The 17818-nt window shown below is 52.8% G+C and overlaps 5 protein-coding genes across 5 annotated transcripts; 3 read left to right on the top strand and 2 right to left on the bottom strand.

Annotated features, from left to right (window-relative positions):
* Positions 1-142: 142 nt before the first annotated feature.
* Positions 143-2219, top strand: GCG54_00009351 (G1/S-specific cyclin pas1; the record flags this gene model as incomplete). Its single annotated transcript, XM_045409299.1, has 2 exons — positions 143-533; positions 592-2219. The coding sequence occupies 2 exons, from the start codon at positions 143-145 to the stop codon at positions 2217-2219; spliced, it is 2019 nt and encodes a 672-aa protein (XP_045256544.1).
* Positions 2220-4928: 2709 nt separating this feature from the next.
* On the bottom strand, positions 4929-6593 carry GCG54_00009350 (uncharacterized protein; the record flags this gene model as incomplete). The annotated part of the gene is made up of 1 exon (XM_045409298.1): positions 4929-6593. A coding segment is annotated over one exon (1665 nt), but the record flags the coding sequence as incomplete, so codon positions are not given.
* Positions 6594-9545: 2952 nt separating this feature from the next.
* On the top strand, positions 9546-9816 carry GCG54_00009349 (uncharacterized protein; the record flags this gene model as incomplete). Its single annotated transcript, XM_045409297.1, has 2 exons — positions 9546-9701; positions 9766-9816. 2 exons carry the CDS (start codon positions 9546-9548, stop codon positions 9814-9816), a joined length of 207 nt encoding a protein of 68 aa, XP_045256542.1.
* A 643-nt stretch (positions 9817-10459) lies between these two features.
* GCG54_00009348 (uncharacterized protein) lies at positions 10460-11725 on the bottom strand (the record flags this gene model as incomplete). Its single annotated transcript, XM_045409296.1, has 3 exons — positions 10460-10822; positions 10875-11254; positions 11317-11725. The coding sequence occupies 3 exons, from the start codon at positions 11723-11725 to the stop codon at positions 10460-10462; spliced, it is 1152 nt and encodes a 383-aa protein (XP_045256541.1).
* Positions 11726-12389: 664 nt separating this feature from the next.
* GCG54_00009347 (Mitochondrial inner membrane magnesium transporter MRS2) lies at positions 12390-14175 on the top strand (the record flags this gene model as incomplete). Its single annotated transcript, XM_045409295.1, has 3 exons — positions 12390-12974; positions 13036-13667; positions 13725-14175. 3 exons carry the CDS (start codon positions 12390-12392, stop codon positions 14173-14175), a joined length of 1668 nt encoding a protein of 555 aa, XP_045256540.1.
* Between the last annotated feature and the right edge of the window lie 3643 nt (positions 14176-17818).

Raw genomic sequence — 17818 nt, 5'->3', positions numbered from 1 at the left:
GTTCGCGTTCCCGATACGGTACCACGATCTGATTATAACGAACCTTCCACGGTTTACCCGGTTGACTTAGCTTGACGGCGACTGGAGTATCCTCCATAACACGAATTCTCCAACGCCGATAACCCCACATTATACACCCAAGATGAAGTACGTCGACAATGATTCGTCGGCTTTCATCAGCACCTACCAAAACGACACCTACAGCTCCTCAGTAGAATCCTTGGCGTCTGCCTCCTCGGGTTCTGTCTGGTCCGCTGTCTCCTCCCAATCATCCACCTCCACTTCGCCCACCAACACCTCCGACTCCGATTCCGCCGATTCATACTGCCTTTCACGATCCGTTACGCGTGACACTGCTGTCAAATTCACCAGCCCCTGGGCGAAGCGATCCGTTCAGCAGGCCCCTGTTGCGGTTCCTGCCGAATTGCGCCAGAACCCCAGACGGACCAGTGCAGGCGCAACCCGTGGCGCAGCTCCCCCGCCACTTGTTCGCCAAGCCGAGCGCAAGGTCAACTTTGTCGATAACCTCGTCGGTAAGCAGCAATAACAGCAAAAATGCGATCATGATGTTCCCTAACCCGGCCCTTTTAGATTCGTCGACCCAGATTGTCGAAGCTATTTGGCCCTTGTCCTCCGCCGTCTGCCGCAATGAGTTGGGCAACAAGGCGGTCTTGCCGCTGCGCACCTTCATCCAAGAGACTCTGCGACGCTCGCGCACCAGCTACTCCACCCTACAGGTCGCTCTCTACTACTTGATTCTCATCAAGCCCCACGTTCCGAAACATGACTTTACCATGGAACAGCCCGACGATAAGCACGAGTGCCGCGCCCTTCAATGTGGCCGCCGCATGTTCCTCGCCGCGCTTATTTTGGCTTCCAAGTACCTTCAGGATCGGAATTACTCCGCGAGAGCTTGGAGTAAGATTTCAGGACTCAACACGGCAGAGATCAATCAGAACGAGATCGCTTTCCTACTGGCAGTTGACTGGAAGTTGCACATCACCGACGAAATCTTCCAGAGATGGACCGATATTGCCTTGAAGTACACGCCTCCTTCTCCTCCCGCCCCCGGAACTTCGGCGCAATGGTACGCTCAGCAGAGCTCAAACTGGAAGATGGTTATCCTCCAGCTCAACCCCGAGCTCGACAACATTGAGGGTTTGATCCCTGCCGCCAACCTTACTCCTAGCCCTCGTCCCGTGGCTCGTCACCGCAGCAGGCTGGCAGCTACCCAGGACTCGCTGGCCATGAGCGGCACTTGCGGCTTGGGATTTGATTCGGCGGAGCTCACTCCGACCCCGCGATCTTTCCACACCCCCACCATCATGGAGCCTACTCCGGCCGCTGTATATACTCCTGGTCGCCTGGCTCCTGCTCTCGGTCTCCTTCCCACCCCTCGCCTCACTCCCCAGTCGAGCGGATACAGTACTCCTGCTGTGAGTGCCTCCAACCTCGGCAAGGGTGCCATGGGTCTCGCCATGGCTCAAGCCTCCTGTGTCACTGCTGCTCAGTGCCTGGATCGCTGGCCTATCGCCAACACATCGTCGCCCCAGGGTTACTGCCCCGTCCGTCGCTCATCTCTCGCCAACTCAATCTCGACTGCCTCCTCACCCGAATCGATGGTTTCTGATTCGTCACGCACCTCCCGCTCCTCCTCTATCTCGTCTGCTTCATCACTGGTTAGCGCGCCGGCTCCCAACTTGGGTGTTCAGGCGCGATTCCGGTCTGCGAAGCTGTGCAGTGAGAGGGTTAGCTTGAGGCCGACAATCACATCGGTTCCTGAGGACTATGAAGAGCATTGCATCACCTCATCTCCCGAGTCTTACACCGGCCCGGTGGGTAGACTTGGAGAGATGTCTTTGGAAGAGATGGCTCACGACCCTGCTAACGACGCTGCGCGCGCGCTTCAAGAGCTGCAGAACTATCGCACCGATGGAGCCACCCCAACTGCCTCGGCCTCGCGCAAGCGTGCCCGTGGCGTCTCCATCATTGACAGTTCACTCCAGGAGAACGTCAGGGACATGCTCTCTGGCAACTTCTCTGGCAGGCAATGGTCGCAGTCGCTGGTTCGCTCCCGCGCTGGCCAGATGACCCTGCCTGACCGGAGCTCAAAGCGCGTTTGCTGTGCGACCGAGGCTACCCCAGCCTACGAGGCTTCATCACTTCACTCGATCGGCGGATACCGCGGACCGGGTATGTGGGAGGGAATTCTTAACTGAATAATTGTTATGCAACCCCCCCCAAGATACCCTATGGGGCAAACGTCAAATCAAACTTGACCTTCTTGTGCAATATCCTCCATTTCCTTTGTCAGAACGAAGTAACGGGGGGCGGTGGGGAACGGAAAGAGCTTTGATACCACCTTGGCGGTACATCAAGTCTTTTAGAAGCTTAGATGGCGTCAGGGCGCGGCACGAAAAGCGTGATAATCTTGCATGCATCAACGGATCTGGGCATTTTGGGAGGTGGACGGCGAAGGTGGATTTACGGCGGCTGTTTGACCGCAAACTTGTGTTTGTACGATCACCCGAAGAAGAGAGTCGATTTTGCGTTGCAATTTGCTTTTTATTTGCGCCAGGGAAAACAAGCAATTCGGATACGGGAGTTGCACGAAAGGGACGGAAAACGAATGGGGCTTCTTCGTCGAACCGAAACGCCCACAATCAGAGTATGGGAATGTGTGATTGGGCGCTCGACGGAAGATCCGAAAGGGGCGACCGAACGAGTTGAACGAGACACGTCTCGATACTACTTTTGTACGCGGTCCTCCCAGGTCACGATGACAACCCCGACTTGGGAGCCACGCGAAAAGAGTCTAACGAGCTGGAAGACCACACACACAAAATGAACGATGACAAAGCATCGATATCATACACATGTTTATTGGTACACACCAAACTTGACACATTAAGCGATGAAGCTATAATTCGAGAGATTCATAGCCAGCTTTATTGGAACCAAAGAAACAACAGTTGTTGCTCTGCCTGCGACCTATCATATTACCATTCTCACAAGCTGGAAACAGCCCTCTGCGCCTCTTTGCGTGTATGTGCCTTACTTTTGCGGCCTCTGGTGCCGTTCACTAACTCGTTAGGTTCATGAATGATGAAAGCTCGACGGAACGGTTCCGAACATGTGCGATGACATGGCGGTCGCGCGGGTTGCGAAGGTCACATTGGGTGACAGCGCGCCGGCCCGGATACCTCAAAGCCCTCCGCCAACGCAACGGAGCCCGATGATGATGGTTCCTGGTTATCTTGGGCTACAACCTTGTTTTCGCGCTGCCGCCGAAGACGGAAAAATCTGCCCCAAATGACGATGGACTGGACGAACCACCGGAGCGCTTCACTGTGAGACGCATTTTGACAGGACGCTGATGAATGGAGTGGGTAACGCCGAAGGGCTGGGTTCGGTCGTCCAAGTGTTTGTCGGCGATAAGATGGGGGTCGAAAGGTGAGTGAGTCACACCGCCCGACCGCCTGGCAACCCTGCGCGACGACCAACGTTGGCCCCCCCTCCCTTCTCCTCCGGGATGTTTTCTTCACCCGGTGGTGTCGTAATAATGGGTGGTTTGATATTCCTTACCAAACAGGGACACCGATTTACGCTAGCCTGGGCGACGGCAGGTGTTTTGACGGTCATTCACGGTGAGTTGACGAGGTGTACATGTGCATCCCGCGGCGAGGTGCCGGGGAGGGATGTAGATGCAGTTAAGGTCACGGTCTAGACTACGGTTGGTGGACTCATCTCCCGTATGAGATGATTCATTATGAGGGATTAGGGAGACGCACCAAGCACGACTTTCTTATTGAAAATTTTGTTTCCCGAAATGGTTGCCGCGGTGAAGATGGTGTAGGGACCGAGTGGTGCCTGTTCAACATCGACTCCTTCAATGTGTGTATCTTGGGGCCAGGGAAACCGGCTGAGCAGCCGCCACCATCCACCCTCGGGCACCTTTTTTTTTTCTTGCAGGTCACGATGGGGGGGCATGGAGGTCTGACTTTCCTTTGACGNACCTTTTTTTTTTCTTGCAGGTCACGATGGGGGGGCATGGAGGTCTGACTTTCCTTTGACGAGTGTGGTTTCTGCTAGGCAGAAGGGGCGGCGCAGCATGCCCGCGTGCAAAGTATCGTGTGTTTCGACAAGGTTGAGAACATTTGGCCTGGCTTGACAAGGTGCTTGTCTAGGCAGACGGTGGTCCCGTTCCAGCTGCCCGCGCAGGCTTTCGGTCTGCCTGGCGGAGGCGATATGGATCATGATGACCCAGTGCCTATTCTTCCGGGAAGTCCGGGAGGTTTGCTTTGTAAGAGCCCGAGCAGAAGTCTCCGGCGCGCTTGAGGTCGGGGCTGGTGTTGCTCACGCCGAACGGCGAGGTTTGAAGTTACCTAGTGTAAGGGTTACGAGACGAGAAGTCTCCCAATATTGATGCGATGCTTTGTGTGTTGTCCGATTCTGTCATATGTCCTCTCTATTGATGCCATGCGTTTTCCCCTCCTTGTTTACCTGATACGGCGTGCTGGGCCCCGCGGCGTTTGAGGGGAAGCTGCATGAAGATGGTCGGCGAGACGGATTGGGGAAGTCCTTTGTGTGTGTTCGTGCCGCTGGGTTACAGATGTGAGTGCGTCGGATACATGCGGCCGGGTTAAGTGATCCGACGTCCCGGTGTGGTATGCCGGTTGGATTATGGCGGGTAGAGTGGTTGGGCTGATATCTTGATGCGCCCTTTGGTATGTTCCTATGCAGTAAGGGGGTTGCTGGTCTTTGCTTCTGTTGGCTTCTAGAAAGTTGGGCCCTCACGGATGACAAGGACAGAAAGGGAGACGAGGGCTCAGGACAATCATTGACGCTAAACGAGCCTGTAAGTTTTCAGAAGGTAAACCGTCTCGTGAAGTAGCTCAGAGCGATCTATGGGCATGGGAAGAGTCAGTTCAACGAATTACAATATCCTGCTTAGGACTCTGCGAAAGCCATTTAGCAAATGCTGTCTCATCCTTGATAAGTCCAGATCCCAGGCCAACCCTCTGAATTTCTTGTGGTCCTTCTTTCGCTAGCCCCAACAACTTCTGCGTTGGTTGCGGATGCTTACTTGTTCCTCTTGGAAGAAGAAACTGGAAATACACCTCATTATCGTTGTCCGGTTGAATCATTGGTAAACAAAACACTTGTGTCTCGTCAGCCGGATCTTCGACGTCGAAGTCAGCATATGCATTGTAGAACAAGTCTAACTTTTCTCTCTTGGGTCCGTACAAGAGAGCTTTTCTCTTGTCGTCATACAAGGAGACTATCACAGGCTTCAAGAAACCCGAGAGCTGAATCCACCCGTCGCAGATCGCACCATGACGGTCATTGCTAGCGTAGGACAAGCAGATATCCTTGTAGTCCACTAGGAATACCGCCTTTCGTTGAACGCCGCGCTCATATTGGATCTTGGAGTCCACGCTGGCCCAGGACCAAGACGGCGCCCTGTACTTCGAAGGGAGTTTTGTTTGCCGCGTACGGGAGTACTTGCTGCCCTGCCTGACAACCTGCCAGCAAAGGTCTTGAATAATGGTAGACTTCCATAATCCGGCATAGTATTTGTCTTGGCTGTTTCTGTGATTGTTGTTGAAATCGGTTGCAAGCCCAGAGAGCCCAGGTAATTTGTCGTCTTCGAAAGTGAAAATACGCTCGGTGTAGTCCGCCACGATCCTCGGCCAAGGATCCCCGTTTCGTGCCACTCGCGCCGAAGTACTCCGATAATTCTTTGCTCCATGTCCTTGCCCTCGCCAGTGCAAAAGATGCAACAATAACCGTTGAATACCACAAATGCTACTGCACATCGTTGATATCTTCCATGCTGCCGCTGACCCGAAGGCCATTCTCGGTGGAACATAATGTTGATGATAAGGTGTGCCCAGTTCCAGTTCGTAGAGCTCGCCAAGCGGCCGCGACTGTCCACAGGGCCACGACTCGTTGGCTTGTAATTCGCTGCACTCCCAGAATACTTGCTCTTTGCCGAAATAGACGGTACGTTTCGAGAGAAGTCTCTCCTGAAATACCCACCCACGGTTAGCCAGATATCCAAGCATTCCGCTGGGATGGCCTTCATGCTGATTATCGGGCATGATTACCAGAGATTCTTGGGATTCAGTTTGTGATGTTTTGATCCTGATATGAAATGGCTGGAAATTGAAATGGCTGCGGTCTGTGAACAACCCCCGGTCTTCATCTGCCGCACAGCTTGCAGAAATAGTGCAAACGCTGTTCCTATAGACCTGGGACATCTTGGAAGATTCTCTGGCCCAGTCCTCTTTGCAGTCCTGCATTATGCAAAGCCTGTCGACCCAGAGATGCCGATACCCAAGTCGATAGCAAGCAAAACATGCATCTTGGATTGTCTTAGGTAGTCGGTCCATGGATTCGCCGCTCTCTGAAGTCAGCTTGACTTTTGTCTCTGCGGTCAACTTATACGCGGACCGGCTAACACCCCATCGGTAGCTGAGTGTGACATATTGAGGGTTTGAGCCAACGGATTCCAACACCCGTATCTTCTTGTTCGGCCAGTCGATGTGCACTAATCGCGTGGGTGTTTGAGACGATGCGGGATACCTGCGGCAGACACCATGCTTCTCAAAGCACGTACGCAGCCACTCGTGGATCCGTTCAAAGACAGTTTCAGAGTTGGTGCAAGTTCCAACTTTCGAATAAGAGGGTTGGTCTCTCCGCGTCACGTCCTCAGGACCTACGTAGTGTCAGTCTGGTCAAGTCAGGCAGGGATGAGTTTTGGATGGGCCTTACGTAGGAGCCTCACGCGTATCATTGGGCATTTCATGGGCTGGAGTCTGTCGACGAACTGGACCATGTCTGAAGCAAGGCTTAGATTGCTACTGCTTTCCAGACGCATGATACACAACCTGAACGGCTCTTCATACCGGTAGTATCGGTGCCCCGGCTCACGTCGACTCATCCCGAAAGAGCGCCAAAGCACTTAACACAGACGGCAACCAGGTCGCGAGTTGTAACAGCAATCAATTAGTTGGAATAATGTGTCGTGATGGTTCTTCGCTGACCGTGTCCGGACTAAACCTTGAAGATCCCCCACCGTCCAAGTTTCGAACACGGGGTGTTGGACGAATGCTTTACAGCAGATACAAAGCCTTATCGGGGCTGTATTGTCGTCAAAGTTGACAAGTTCAAAGCCGCCCCTGTATGTGACTGCTGCCAGTGCTTTCTGTAGTTGTTTGTTGCAGTCCACGTCGAGTGACGCAATCGCGGTGCTGCTAGTTTGGAGACGTTTGTGGCAAATTCGATCTCGCTCTCTCCGAGTCGCTGGGTCGTCGTCTAAGATATTCGACAACTGCCTGAGACTTTCCAGACTAGATATCCGCAATTGGGTTTTAAGCTGAGCATAGTCGACAGTGAGCAGGGGAAACACGCGTTTGAAGGCATCCGCGTCAGAGGGAGTCGATTCAAGTGCCATCAGTGACATTATGAGAAGGCGAATCGAGTTGTCCAAAACGTTGAAAAGAAAGTTTGTAAAGGAGATAGGTCAATGAGATTTAGAGGATATTTGGAGATGTGGTTGGGATTTCATGCCTCACGTATGAAAACGCTCTTGGGCGCCTCACCGGGGCCAAGCCATGACATCAACCTTGCGGGGCTGAGTTCTCAGGATTTTTATCCAAACGCTGACAATTACAAGCAGAATATCTGCTCGAGTGTAAGAGCCGAATGTAAGAGCTGTCATTGTTCTATTGGAGGATGCAATCATATCATATGTGACAAGCGTGGGGCGGCAACCTCGTTATAGAGATCGTGATAAAAGGCTCTCGGGGCTTAGCAACGCTCTAGGAAAACAACGTTAAACATCTGGAAACTAAGTAGAGAAATATATATTCAATTTATTCCAGTCAGTCAGGCTGCAGAAGATGATGTCTAGCTCACTTGCGATGGGTATGAATGAGGCAGTGAAGAGCAATGTGCACGTCTCTAGATGCTGTTTCTTACACTGCATTAGTGCCTCGAACCCCGCCCAGACTTTACTTCATGTGTGGTAAATGAGCCTGCCTAATGCTGGCTTCCCACTCGAACTTATGCGTCGAAGACCACTATAGACGACCATAACTACTGGTAAACTCGAAATGATCTCCCATAGATAAGCCAGTGAAGACAAGCTTATCTATAGGAGACCGGCCCTGGCATGCTTGTATCGCAGATGAAGATCTCGACGATATTGCATAGAGTCTAAGTACAGCATGAATACCCTAGTGGTCCGAAGAGTATGCCGGAGCGTAGAAGGGAGTTGGTGCCGTATGTCCCCAGCTTACGGTTGGGATCCTCACCAGAACCAACTATCATCCGGAAAGTACCCGCCAGAGCTTTCTCAATCTCACCGAGTGGCTCCTCCCCCTCCTCCCTACCATCGTAGTCACAGTTTGTATCGGCCCTGGCAGTCTTCTCCTTGTCGTTGTTCGATACTTTCAGTACCTCGGTCTCGCACTCGTCAACAAGATCAAGCAGCCACATCACCGCAACGGCTCAGGGAACTTTCAAGGTGGTACTATTCTGAGCAATACGCGACGATGGTGGATTGGAAACTTTACACCTATCCTGGGTAAATACTTAGATTAAATGCCGAAGAGCTGTCCTAAGCCAATGCTACATACTGGGTAATGAGCATATCATAATTACCCAGTTCATCTCTTCAGCCTGTTAGTGAGGCCTGCTCACCTGGCTCACCTGGCTCATTACTAACTTTACTGACCTTGCCCGCTTTGCTCACCAAGTGATCCAATGGTAACCCAGGTTACGTGGCTCGTTCCGAGTCGTGTCCCTTCCGACAGTGCCGGCCTGTCCAGGGGATCAGAAGTCCAGTCCTTCTATCTCTGTCACACGCGAAATGGGATTTCCTACACGGTGACTTAGCACCAGACTTCTAAAACACGTCCAGGCAGCTGACACAAAATGTTACCGTGTTCTGCTCGCGTTTCAGAAGAGACCCTATAGCTGTGGTACAGCATGACTCGATAAAGTCATCTCATGCTCGTTTGACAGCTGCACGTCGCTGCCAAGTGTGGTTCGGGTGGAAATGGTAGCTTTGTAGTTACCAAAGTCTACATGCTATCCTGATGCAGTACATATGCTATGGGTTTGCGCAGTCTGGCATGGGTACAAGTTGATTTTTGCTATAGTTGAGTAACTCTTTAGTAGGGATGCTTCCGGGGTAGCCGATATAGTCGTTTCGAACAGCTAGAAATTCTATGCCGTTCAAGGGACTGACTAGTGTTAAACTTTAGAATCCCTCCGGACGTACGTATTCATCGTCTCCATTCTAAACGGTCAAATCAGTACAAATAAGACGGCATCCAACACTTTGAACACCGGCCTTCACATTAGATATCATTCGCACACATCATCCTATCATTGTTTCCCGAAGCTCATTAGCACTATCATCTCATTGTAAGTGGATCTTCAGGTGGTGAGCATGCAGATCCTTGGACTAACCTAAGCGCTAGGGCTCCGAGAAGTTCTCGAGATACAAGCAACTCTACAGAAACATCATCAACATGCAGTTCTCTAAGATCACCATTCTTCTCACCGCTGCCGTCATGTACGCCGCCGGCGTCAGCGCGTCTTGCCAACAGATCAAGTGCGACAAGACCTGCGGCTCAGGCGGTGCTAAGAAGAACTTCTGCGGTTCCATCCAATGCAACGATCTCAACGTCGGCCGAATCACGTGCTGCGATGATGTGCAGTGTACCCAGTAGAGCACTTGCGGACGGATAGAGGGTTATGAAGATTGCGAGAAAGACCACTGGCAACTGGCTTGCTTTCTGAATATTGTGCGAGCTCTGCCTAGATACCTTTTTGCACTTGTCAGACCTCTTAGAAGAGACCACAGCGAATACATTGTTATTGTGAATCCTCTAAGAAGTAAACTTGTTGTCTGGAAACATATCGACAAAGAAAATAAAAGATGGTCATGAGACAGATGAGCAGGGCAGGCGCCATCGCGAGAAAGAAGACTAAGGGATGGTGAGGATGAAGAGGTTGAGGGTGATGAAAGCGGCAAGTAAACATGTTGAAATCTGGCATCAGGTGTTCAACTCTGACACTGTCTCAAACATCTTCTTGGAAGTCTATCGAGACCAGCAGTGCCGTTGTGGTGGGGCTATGAGGTGCCTTTGTGGAGATATGAGACTCATTCAACGACGAACACTCATTTTGACCTTTGCATGGTATTCAACAAATTTCAATAGCTCAACTTTTCGTGTCCTAATCATAGATCGTACGTGGTATCATCACAATGCCGCCATCCACCGTCCCCGTGCCCTTCAGTCTCGGTGCCATTTCAACAGACACAACAGACCCCAGATGAAATGGTTACTTTTCAACCAACACATCCCTTGATTACAGTATTCATAATTACAAGCCACGGAATTCCGGAGGTATGTACAATAGCGCAAGACTTCTTCATAGCTTAGTGATTCCGGGGTTGGGGAACGAGTCCAACGGCTACCATTGATTGCGGCCCCATGCGGTCGTACCGGCTCAGTCTCGCCGTTAGGAGGTCGACCTCGCGACGGTGATAGTCAAACATTCGTCGTTCGAGCTCGATGAGTTCGTATAAGGGACCAGCGGTGCTGCGCTCTCGTGCGCTGACAAGCTTCTCCACCTTGGCGTGCTCTTCTTCCAGGACGTCGAGGGGCCACAGAGACTGGCTCTCCGCAAGGCCTCTGGAGGGGAAGAAGTCGTCCAGAAGGAGCAGCATTTGAATCAGCCGACCGTTTAGACTTCCAGGATTGCGATGCGTGACGGCGTTTTGCAGTCCCATTCGGAGAGTCTGTTTACCACGTCAGTTTGTTAAGTATACCCGGTGCTCTTCATCAACTCACCTCCCAAGTTTGAGTTTCGGGCTGTATCAAGCCGCCGCCTCTGCGAAGCCAGAAAAGCAACCTTTGTTGTTCGAGTGTCCATGGACCAGTAATTAGATCGTCAGGTATTGTTGTTTTTGGGTGTACATCAACGTAGAAGTCAAGAGTCGGTTTGGCGCCACTGAGACCATACAGGGCCCAGTCATATTCGAAGCAATCTCTCGAGTCGAAATGACCGAAGCCACCACTTCGGTCGTGGGGTGAGCTTATCGTGATGTTTTGATCTGATTCTTCATCCTTAGGACCAACATGGGTATGTGAGTACCACCTGTCGCGGGCGAAGCGCCAAGCCCAGACCTGCCGGGCCTCAAATATCAAATCCACATTGATCCATGAACTGGCTAGCACGGAAGACTGAATAAAAGTCAGCAAGTATTTCACATGATGGTTGAAGGTGAGGTACGTGCTTGGAATTCTGGGTCCCCTGGAAAGAGTTCGGGAAACTTCTCATATCTTCTGAACGACCTCGACTCATCCGTCGCGCCGCGTTTCAAGACAGTCTTGATCGTATGCCTGTCGACCCCGAACCAGCAGTCCCAGGTAGAATGAAAGGCACTGATGATGACGTTGATGAGAGTTCCTCGACCAGAAAGCAGGGCGCCAATTCTGCTGTTACACCTGAGCAAGTTGAGGTTTTCGCTAAAGAGTAGTATGCGCTCGAGGATCTCCAGGGGCATGTGCTCCACCGGGGTTGCGCGCTTGGTATCCCGGCGTGCCGCAAGACGGGATCTCCTTTTCTGAGCCGGTTGGTGGGTTGACGGGGACGAGGCGGCTTTGCGTTTGCCTCTGACTCTGATGGGAGTCAACTTCATCATACGAAGACGCCGGTTCCACTTTCTTCTTTATCCGCAAGTGCCCTGAGACACTGTCAGTTTTCCGACTTCATTCTAGAAAAAATGAAGAACAATATGAGGCTTGGAAATATGCCGAACTTACAAGCCGGGCGGGTGGAGGAGGGGTATCGAGGATGGTTCAAGAGATGGCCGACGCTGAGGTAAGGATGGTGTAAGTGAAAAAACCTTAAGCCGCCGATATTAAACCTCGAATACCCCAAACCAAATCGGCTATCAAAAACTCGGCGAATGAGAAGAAAATGTCGAAAAGCAAGAGTCGCTCGTAAATCAGTATGCCGCCCCAGGATGCTAATACCCCAACCTAAGGAAAACCCTTCACAGACTTCGACAGAAGAAGTCCCTGGTGAGAGAGGGTCTTTGAGATTTCCATGTTGTGGGTTAGACAGTGTGAGCACAGTGACCAATGATGTCAAGGACGGTGTGTAATCACCTGGTCCGTGCATGCGGACCCGACTCTAACTCTTTCCCGTTGCGCGGAAAAATGGCCGAAAAAAAGTGTTGGCAGCAGGAAAGCTCGTGGCATCGATTGCTGGTTTGCGATATTTCTTCAAACGACCGCCAGCAAGCGGCCTCGCGCATGTTCAGTTGAGCCGCTGTGTGTGCGACCTGTCGGCTGTTCGCGATGCCTCCGTCATTACGCACCCCGGTGCCCTCGACGAGCCTACTTCGATTCCTGCGATCGCAAACGGAGACGTCGTCAGTGTTCGGCCCGGGCCGGTGTGCTGCTCTTCGACCTGGCCAGGCTCGACCTGCGGCTCATAACCAACAGTGTCTCGCAAGGAGGACTCCGAGGACGGCTGCGAGATCGATTACCACGACCTGCAAGGGACCCGAGTTGCTTCGAACCTCGCCCCGCAGACCCGAGCTCGTCACACTGCGGGCAACTCGCAAGCGCAGTGGCGCAACGATTGTCTCCTTCAGCACGACATGCATGAGGCGCGATGCCTGCGGTGACGAATCTTCGGCCCCGCGCCGGACATGGAAGGAGAGGCTTTGGGGTATGAAGGGAAGGGGAGGGGCCAAACCGCTACAACCCAATGACCTCCCTGCTCACGATGACGGCGAGGCTGGCTCGATGTTCAACAATCGCCGAATCCTAGCCGCAAAAGCTGCACTGGAACCGAGGCTGCGATGTACTGAGGTCGATGAGACTGGCGAGGTTATCCTGGTGGATGGGGAGTTCAAGAAGACGGAGCTTATCGCAAAGGTTCGACTCGGCTGCGCACATTCCTTGGGAGTTCTCGATATGCTGACGAGGGTTGCTACAGTACGGCCTTCTGCCTCGTGATCTGCGAAAGATCGACTCTTCCAACCTGCCTCACATTCTAGTCCGCCAATCGGCGATTCTCCTCAACCTCTTGCACTTGAAAGTGCTCATCAAGAAGGACCGCGTGCTGCTCTTCGATGTATACGGCTCCAAGACCTCGTACCCGCAGTCGGCCTTCATGTACGATCTGCAAGGCAAACTGAAGCAAAAGCAGGCGCACGGCGGCGTCAACGGCCTGCCCTACGAATTCCGCGCTCTCGAAGCCGTCTTGACATCCGTCACCTCGGAGCTGGAAGCCGACTTTGAATCGGTCAGAGACCCCGTCATCCGTGTCCTCAGCGAGCTGGAGGACGACATCGACCGGCACAAGCTGCGTATCCTTCTCATCCTCTCGAAGCGGGTGAGCACCTTTGAGCAGAAGGCCAAGCTCGTGAGGGACGCCATCGAGGAGCTGCTGGAGGCTGACGACGATCTCGCGGCCATGTACCTAACCGAGAAGGCGCACGATCTGTACCGCGGCGTGGACGACCACACGGAAGTCGAGCTGCTCTTGGAGTCGTACAACAAGCTTTGCGACGAAATCGTCCAGGAGGCCCAGAACTTGGTTTCCAGCATCCGCAACACCGAGGAGATGTAAGTGAACCAAAACCCCTTTGAATCAAACGCCACATTTGCTAACTCTCCGCCCAGTATCCGCGCCATCCTGGACGCAAACCGCAACTCCCTCATGTTGCTCGATCTCAAGTTCTCCGTAGGCACCCTCGGCCTCGCCATGGGCACCTTCCTCGCGGGCCTCTACGGCATGAACCTCGAAAACTTCATCGAGGAGACGAGCTGGGGCTTCGCGGGCGTCACCGCCATCTCCTGCGGCTTCTCCCTCCTCGTCTGCTGGTACGGTCTCGTCAAGCTCCGCAAGGTCCAGCGCGTCAAGATGATGTTTGACGAGCGCGGACCCCTGACCACCCGCAACGCTGGCGCCAGCGGCCCAGCCAGCCGCGGCGGAAGCCAGCACTGGTTCCAGGACGATGGCGCCGTTGGCCTTCTCGAGGCCCGGAATCGCGAAAAGTTCAGACGGGTGACAAACCAGAAGGCAGCCGCTGCCAGCTCCAAAACGGCCGCCAAGAAGTCGTGGTTCCAGTAAACGTGTGGGGGCGATGTCGTAGCTTTGCTGTCCCGTGCTCAAAAGCCAAGCGCCCCTTGTACTCGAGCCACCGAAGGATTCGCGTGATTCGGGATCGGCGCAAGACAACCTTTCGACGGAGTGGGCCACGGCGTTCCGGAAGAGGGAGAGGCAAAACAGCCGCTGCTTTGAGGGAAGAGAAAAGGAGCCGCCGACGACAAGCGCTGACGAACATCTCCAACGCTTCCTTCTCTCTCCCCCTCCCGCCTCGTTTCTTGTAAATCAGTGTACATCATTATTGTATCGTACTGTACATACACTCCCCAGGGGGGCCCATCATCTTCTCATCTCATTGTCAGGAGTTTAAACGCGCATGCCTGTATGATACAGACTTTTCAACCACTTCAAGTTATACCCCCTCCAAATAGAACGAAAAGAAGGAAAACCTCGGTTATAGAGTCTCATTTGACCTTTCTCAACAGTGACTTGACACCAATTTTATTTATCTATTGGTCCGATCTGATTGGATACTTTCACGCGCCGAACCAACTACTTACTTCGCGCGTTGAGGGGTCGCAGGATCTCTCAGATTCGAGATGGGCACACAGCAACCTTCCACTACACGCCGTGGCGGCTGCGACTACTCGGTCCGGCTAAATGCTGAAGCTTAAACCTTTCCTAGTTGCGTCTTTTGTCCTCTCTCTGTGGGGTGGACTACCTTCTTTGACTGATGGTAAGTTGATAGTCAGGCTGAGGTTCCGAAAACGTCACAATCGGTGTTCGGCTTTGTGCTGCGCAGAGACAACAAGGAAGGGAAACGCTCTTCCGGCCCCCCCTACCCTTGTTTCTTTTTGTTTCAAACAACGAACCATTTTTCTGACGAAAGGGCTCTTCTTTTCTTTCTCGCTTGCTTACCCCGCGGTTCGTCCGCGTCTTATTCGGAATGTGAAGTCTTCTTTTTTCTCCTGTTCTTTCTGAGACATGTTTTTAGAGGCTTTCAAGACTAGCTTATGCTATTTTCAGACCACTTGGGGCTTCGGGAAGACAGCCAGCCAGGTTACCAGTGTCTCGCCAAAGACGTTGGGAGGAGAAACGAGAATGAGGCGATGGGTGCACTGGCATGCGAGATCGTTGGCCGCATGGCATGGCGCGCGCTGATCGTGGGGATGGTTGCAAAAGCAGGCCAGAGCTTCTCGAGGCAAGCGCGGCTGTATCGGCCGACGGAGATGACTCCAAGGTTTCCTACTGGCAGAGGAGAAGGTAGCGAAAGAGAGATTTTTGGTGTGCCTTGCTTTTCGAATTGGTCCTAACATCTTCGACCCCTTGCCCTGGCCCTCAGGACGTGGTGTTTCTACTGCTGCTGCTGCACCTGACTGACTCGCTGCGCCGGCGGTTGGCGATGATGCCATTCGATTGGCTTGAGCTTGCCGGCAGCTAGAAAGTGGCGGTCTGTTGCATCACTTCTGATGGCGTTGTAGGTGTGCACTTCTTTTCGGGCGTTGATGCCATTCAGGTTCGGTGAAAGACAGACCTCTTGCATTGTTGCCCTGTCATTTGCGTCGATGGACTTGAGGTCCAAGAGCATGGCTTTACACAAAAGACGTGATAAACCTCAACTGAATTGGTCATCGTTTACTTGAGCATACTCATTAGCAAAGCTTTTCCAGAAAAGCAACTACCCGGCAGAAGACGATGCCGAGTATCGCCGTTGGTCCGGGTCAATGTCACGAGGTTAGATCGTGATGGACACCTCATTGAGGTTCACGGACAGGGCGAGAAAGAGGCCAACGATATCTCAGCAGCCTAATTTGTCTCTAGCTCCCGAGAAACGTCGGTTCTGCCTCTCTGCTGGAGATGACCCTGCCAACCGAGCATCTTTCGTCTGTACTTCATTCCAGGTTCGCCCGTTGAGGGGATAGCCCGGCCGCCGCGCCAAAGTCAAACATTGGCCAGACCACTCGAGTGAGCGTTTCTCAAGGCACCGTGCCGCTTTCTTGCTCCAGCGTGCAGGATGGCCACGAGGTGCTCGTGTCGTCATGGAATCCGAGAGCGAAACGTCCAAACCATGATATCCATTCACAATCGCTTGCATGCCTAGAGATCAACCGATTTAGCAAGTACACTGCCAGGTCTTTTTGAGTCTTGGGATTCATGTCCAGTCCGCTGGCGCCGCTGCCGCTGCAAACCATCGTCCAAGTCGTACGAGCACGAGAGCTCGGGAGCTCGGGAGCTCGGAAATAGAGCTTGAGCTCTTCACTCTGATTGCATGATTTGCTGAAGGTTGAGCTGTAAGTTCCAAGCAAACCCGAAGGATTCAGCGGGGTTTGGCAGAAACACCAAAGCTCCTTGCACCGCAACTCCGTAGCTCCTACGTCGTCAGCGTCTGGTCCGGGCTTCATAGCAACAGAGCTCCGCAGCCCAGCACACCAGAGTTCCGGTTGGTCCGCCAGTGAGGCTATCGGGTTCTAAGACCTACTAAGGTAGATCATCAGCCAACTTTTATTTCGTTACACCAACTCAAAATCGAAAGGGCTGGAATGATTGTTGACACAATGTTGATAGCTGCAATGCCTGAGGCCCCAAGGGGGACGACGCCCAGCTGCACAAACTGCTTCCAACGGATACGGTTGCCATGATTGTACGCACGGCCTAGGGCTGACATCATTGCGCCATACGGCGTTCTCCGTGGGAGCCCAAGCGTGAACACAACAACATGAAGTTTGGTTCAATCCAGTGTCTAGACCACTGTTGCTGGTGGTCCACAGACGGGGCCCGGAGTTGACAGCGGAGACACGTCGGCCGGCGTGGGGCCGGACGGGAACGTGCCCCACTAGTGCTCTAGAGGGCGTAAAATGGTTCCCGATGGGAGCATGCTGAACATGGCAAACAGAGAAAAGCGTTGACCTAGACAAGCTCCATAGAGTTGGGGGGAGAATAAATGAGCTGAGTTGGTTTGCGGGGTTCGGGGATCTATTATCTTGAGTCAAGATGGAGTGCCGCACGACGAATGGGGGAAGAAGGCCAGAGTCATGACCTCAATAAGAGTGTTTGTAAATGGCTGAAGAGCAACGTGGGAGCTTGAGCCATCGGCCGGCCTTATTATCGATCCTATAGGTCTCACGGACATTTTCAAAGCTTAAGTGGCGAGCAGTTGATAGCTGTAGGTTTTGAATGTAGCATCCAAGTAGCTTTTGGAGACTGAGGGGCCAGGACTTGACGTGCAACACATTGAACATCGAGGTTCCTTAGGGGAATGGCATTGTCACTGCGCAGCTGTGAATCCATACAGAATTCGAGTGCTTCCCGGCGTCGTAAACGCGGGTAGTCTATAAGCCAATGTTGGCCACGAAGATGGCCAATTACCGCAAATATTGACGGCGTATGCGGACATCCGTGAGAGATGAGAAACAGAAGGGGTAGGAGATTGAGGATGAGGCTTAGCTATTCGCATATAGCTAGACCCCAGTCGCGCGGGACTGGGATGGGGCTTTCTTGGGGAAGTGGGCTGATGTTTACGTACTATTGTTATTGTGCTTTCAGTCGGAGCCCTTCGTCGGTTGTAAGGTAGGTAGCATGGCAGGAGAGGTTGCCATTGCTTCTGTTTGAGGAGAGACCGGACGTCAGTAACCGCAGAAATGCGGGAAACATCTAGCGCTGAGGCTGG

This window comes from Colletotrichum gloeosporioides (assembly GCF_011800055.1).
Source record: "Colletotrichum gloeosporioides strain Lc1 chromosome Unknown consensus_117, whole genome shotgun sequence".
In the NCBI taxonomy this organism is placed as follows: domain Eukaryota; kingdom Fungi; phylum Ascomycota; class Sordariomycetes; order Glomerellales; family Glomerellaceae; genus Colletotrichum; species Colletotrichum gloeosporioides.
The sequence above is the reverse complement of the archived record's forward strand: the minus strand, read 5'-3'. Positions and strand labels throughout refer to the sequence as shown.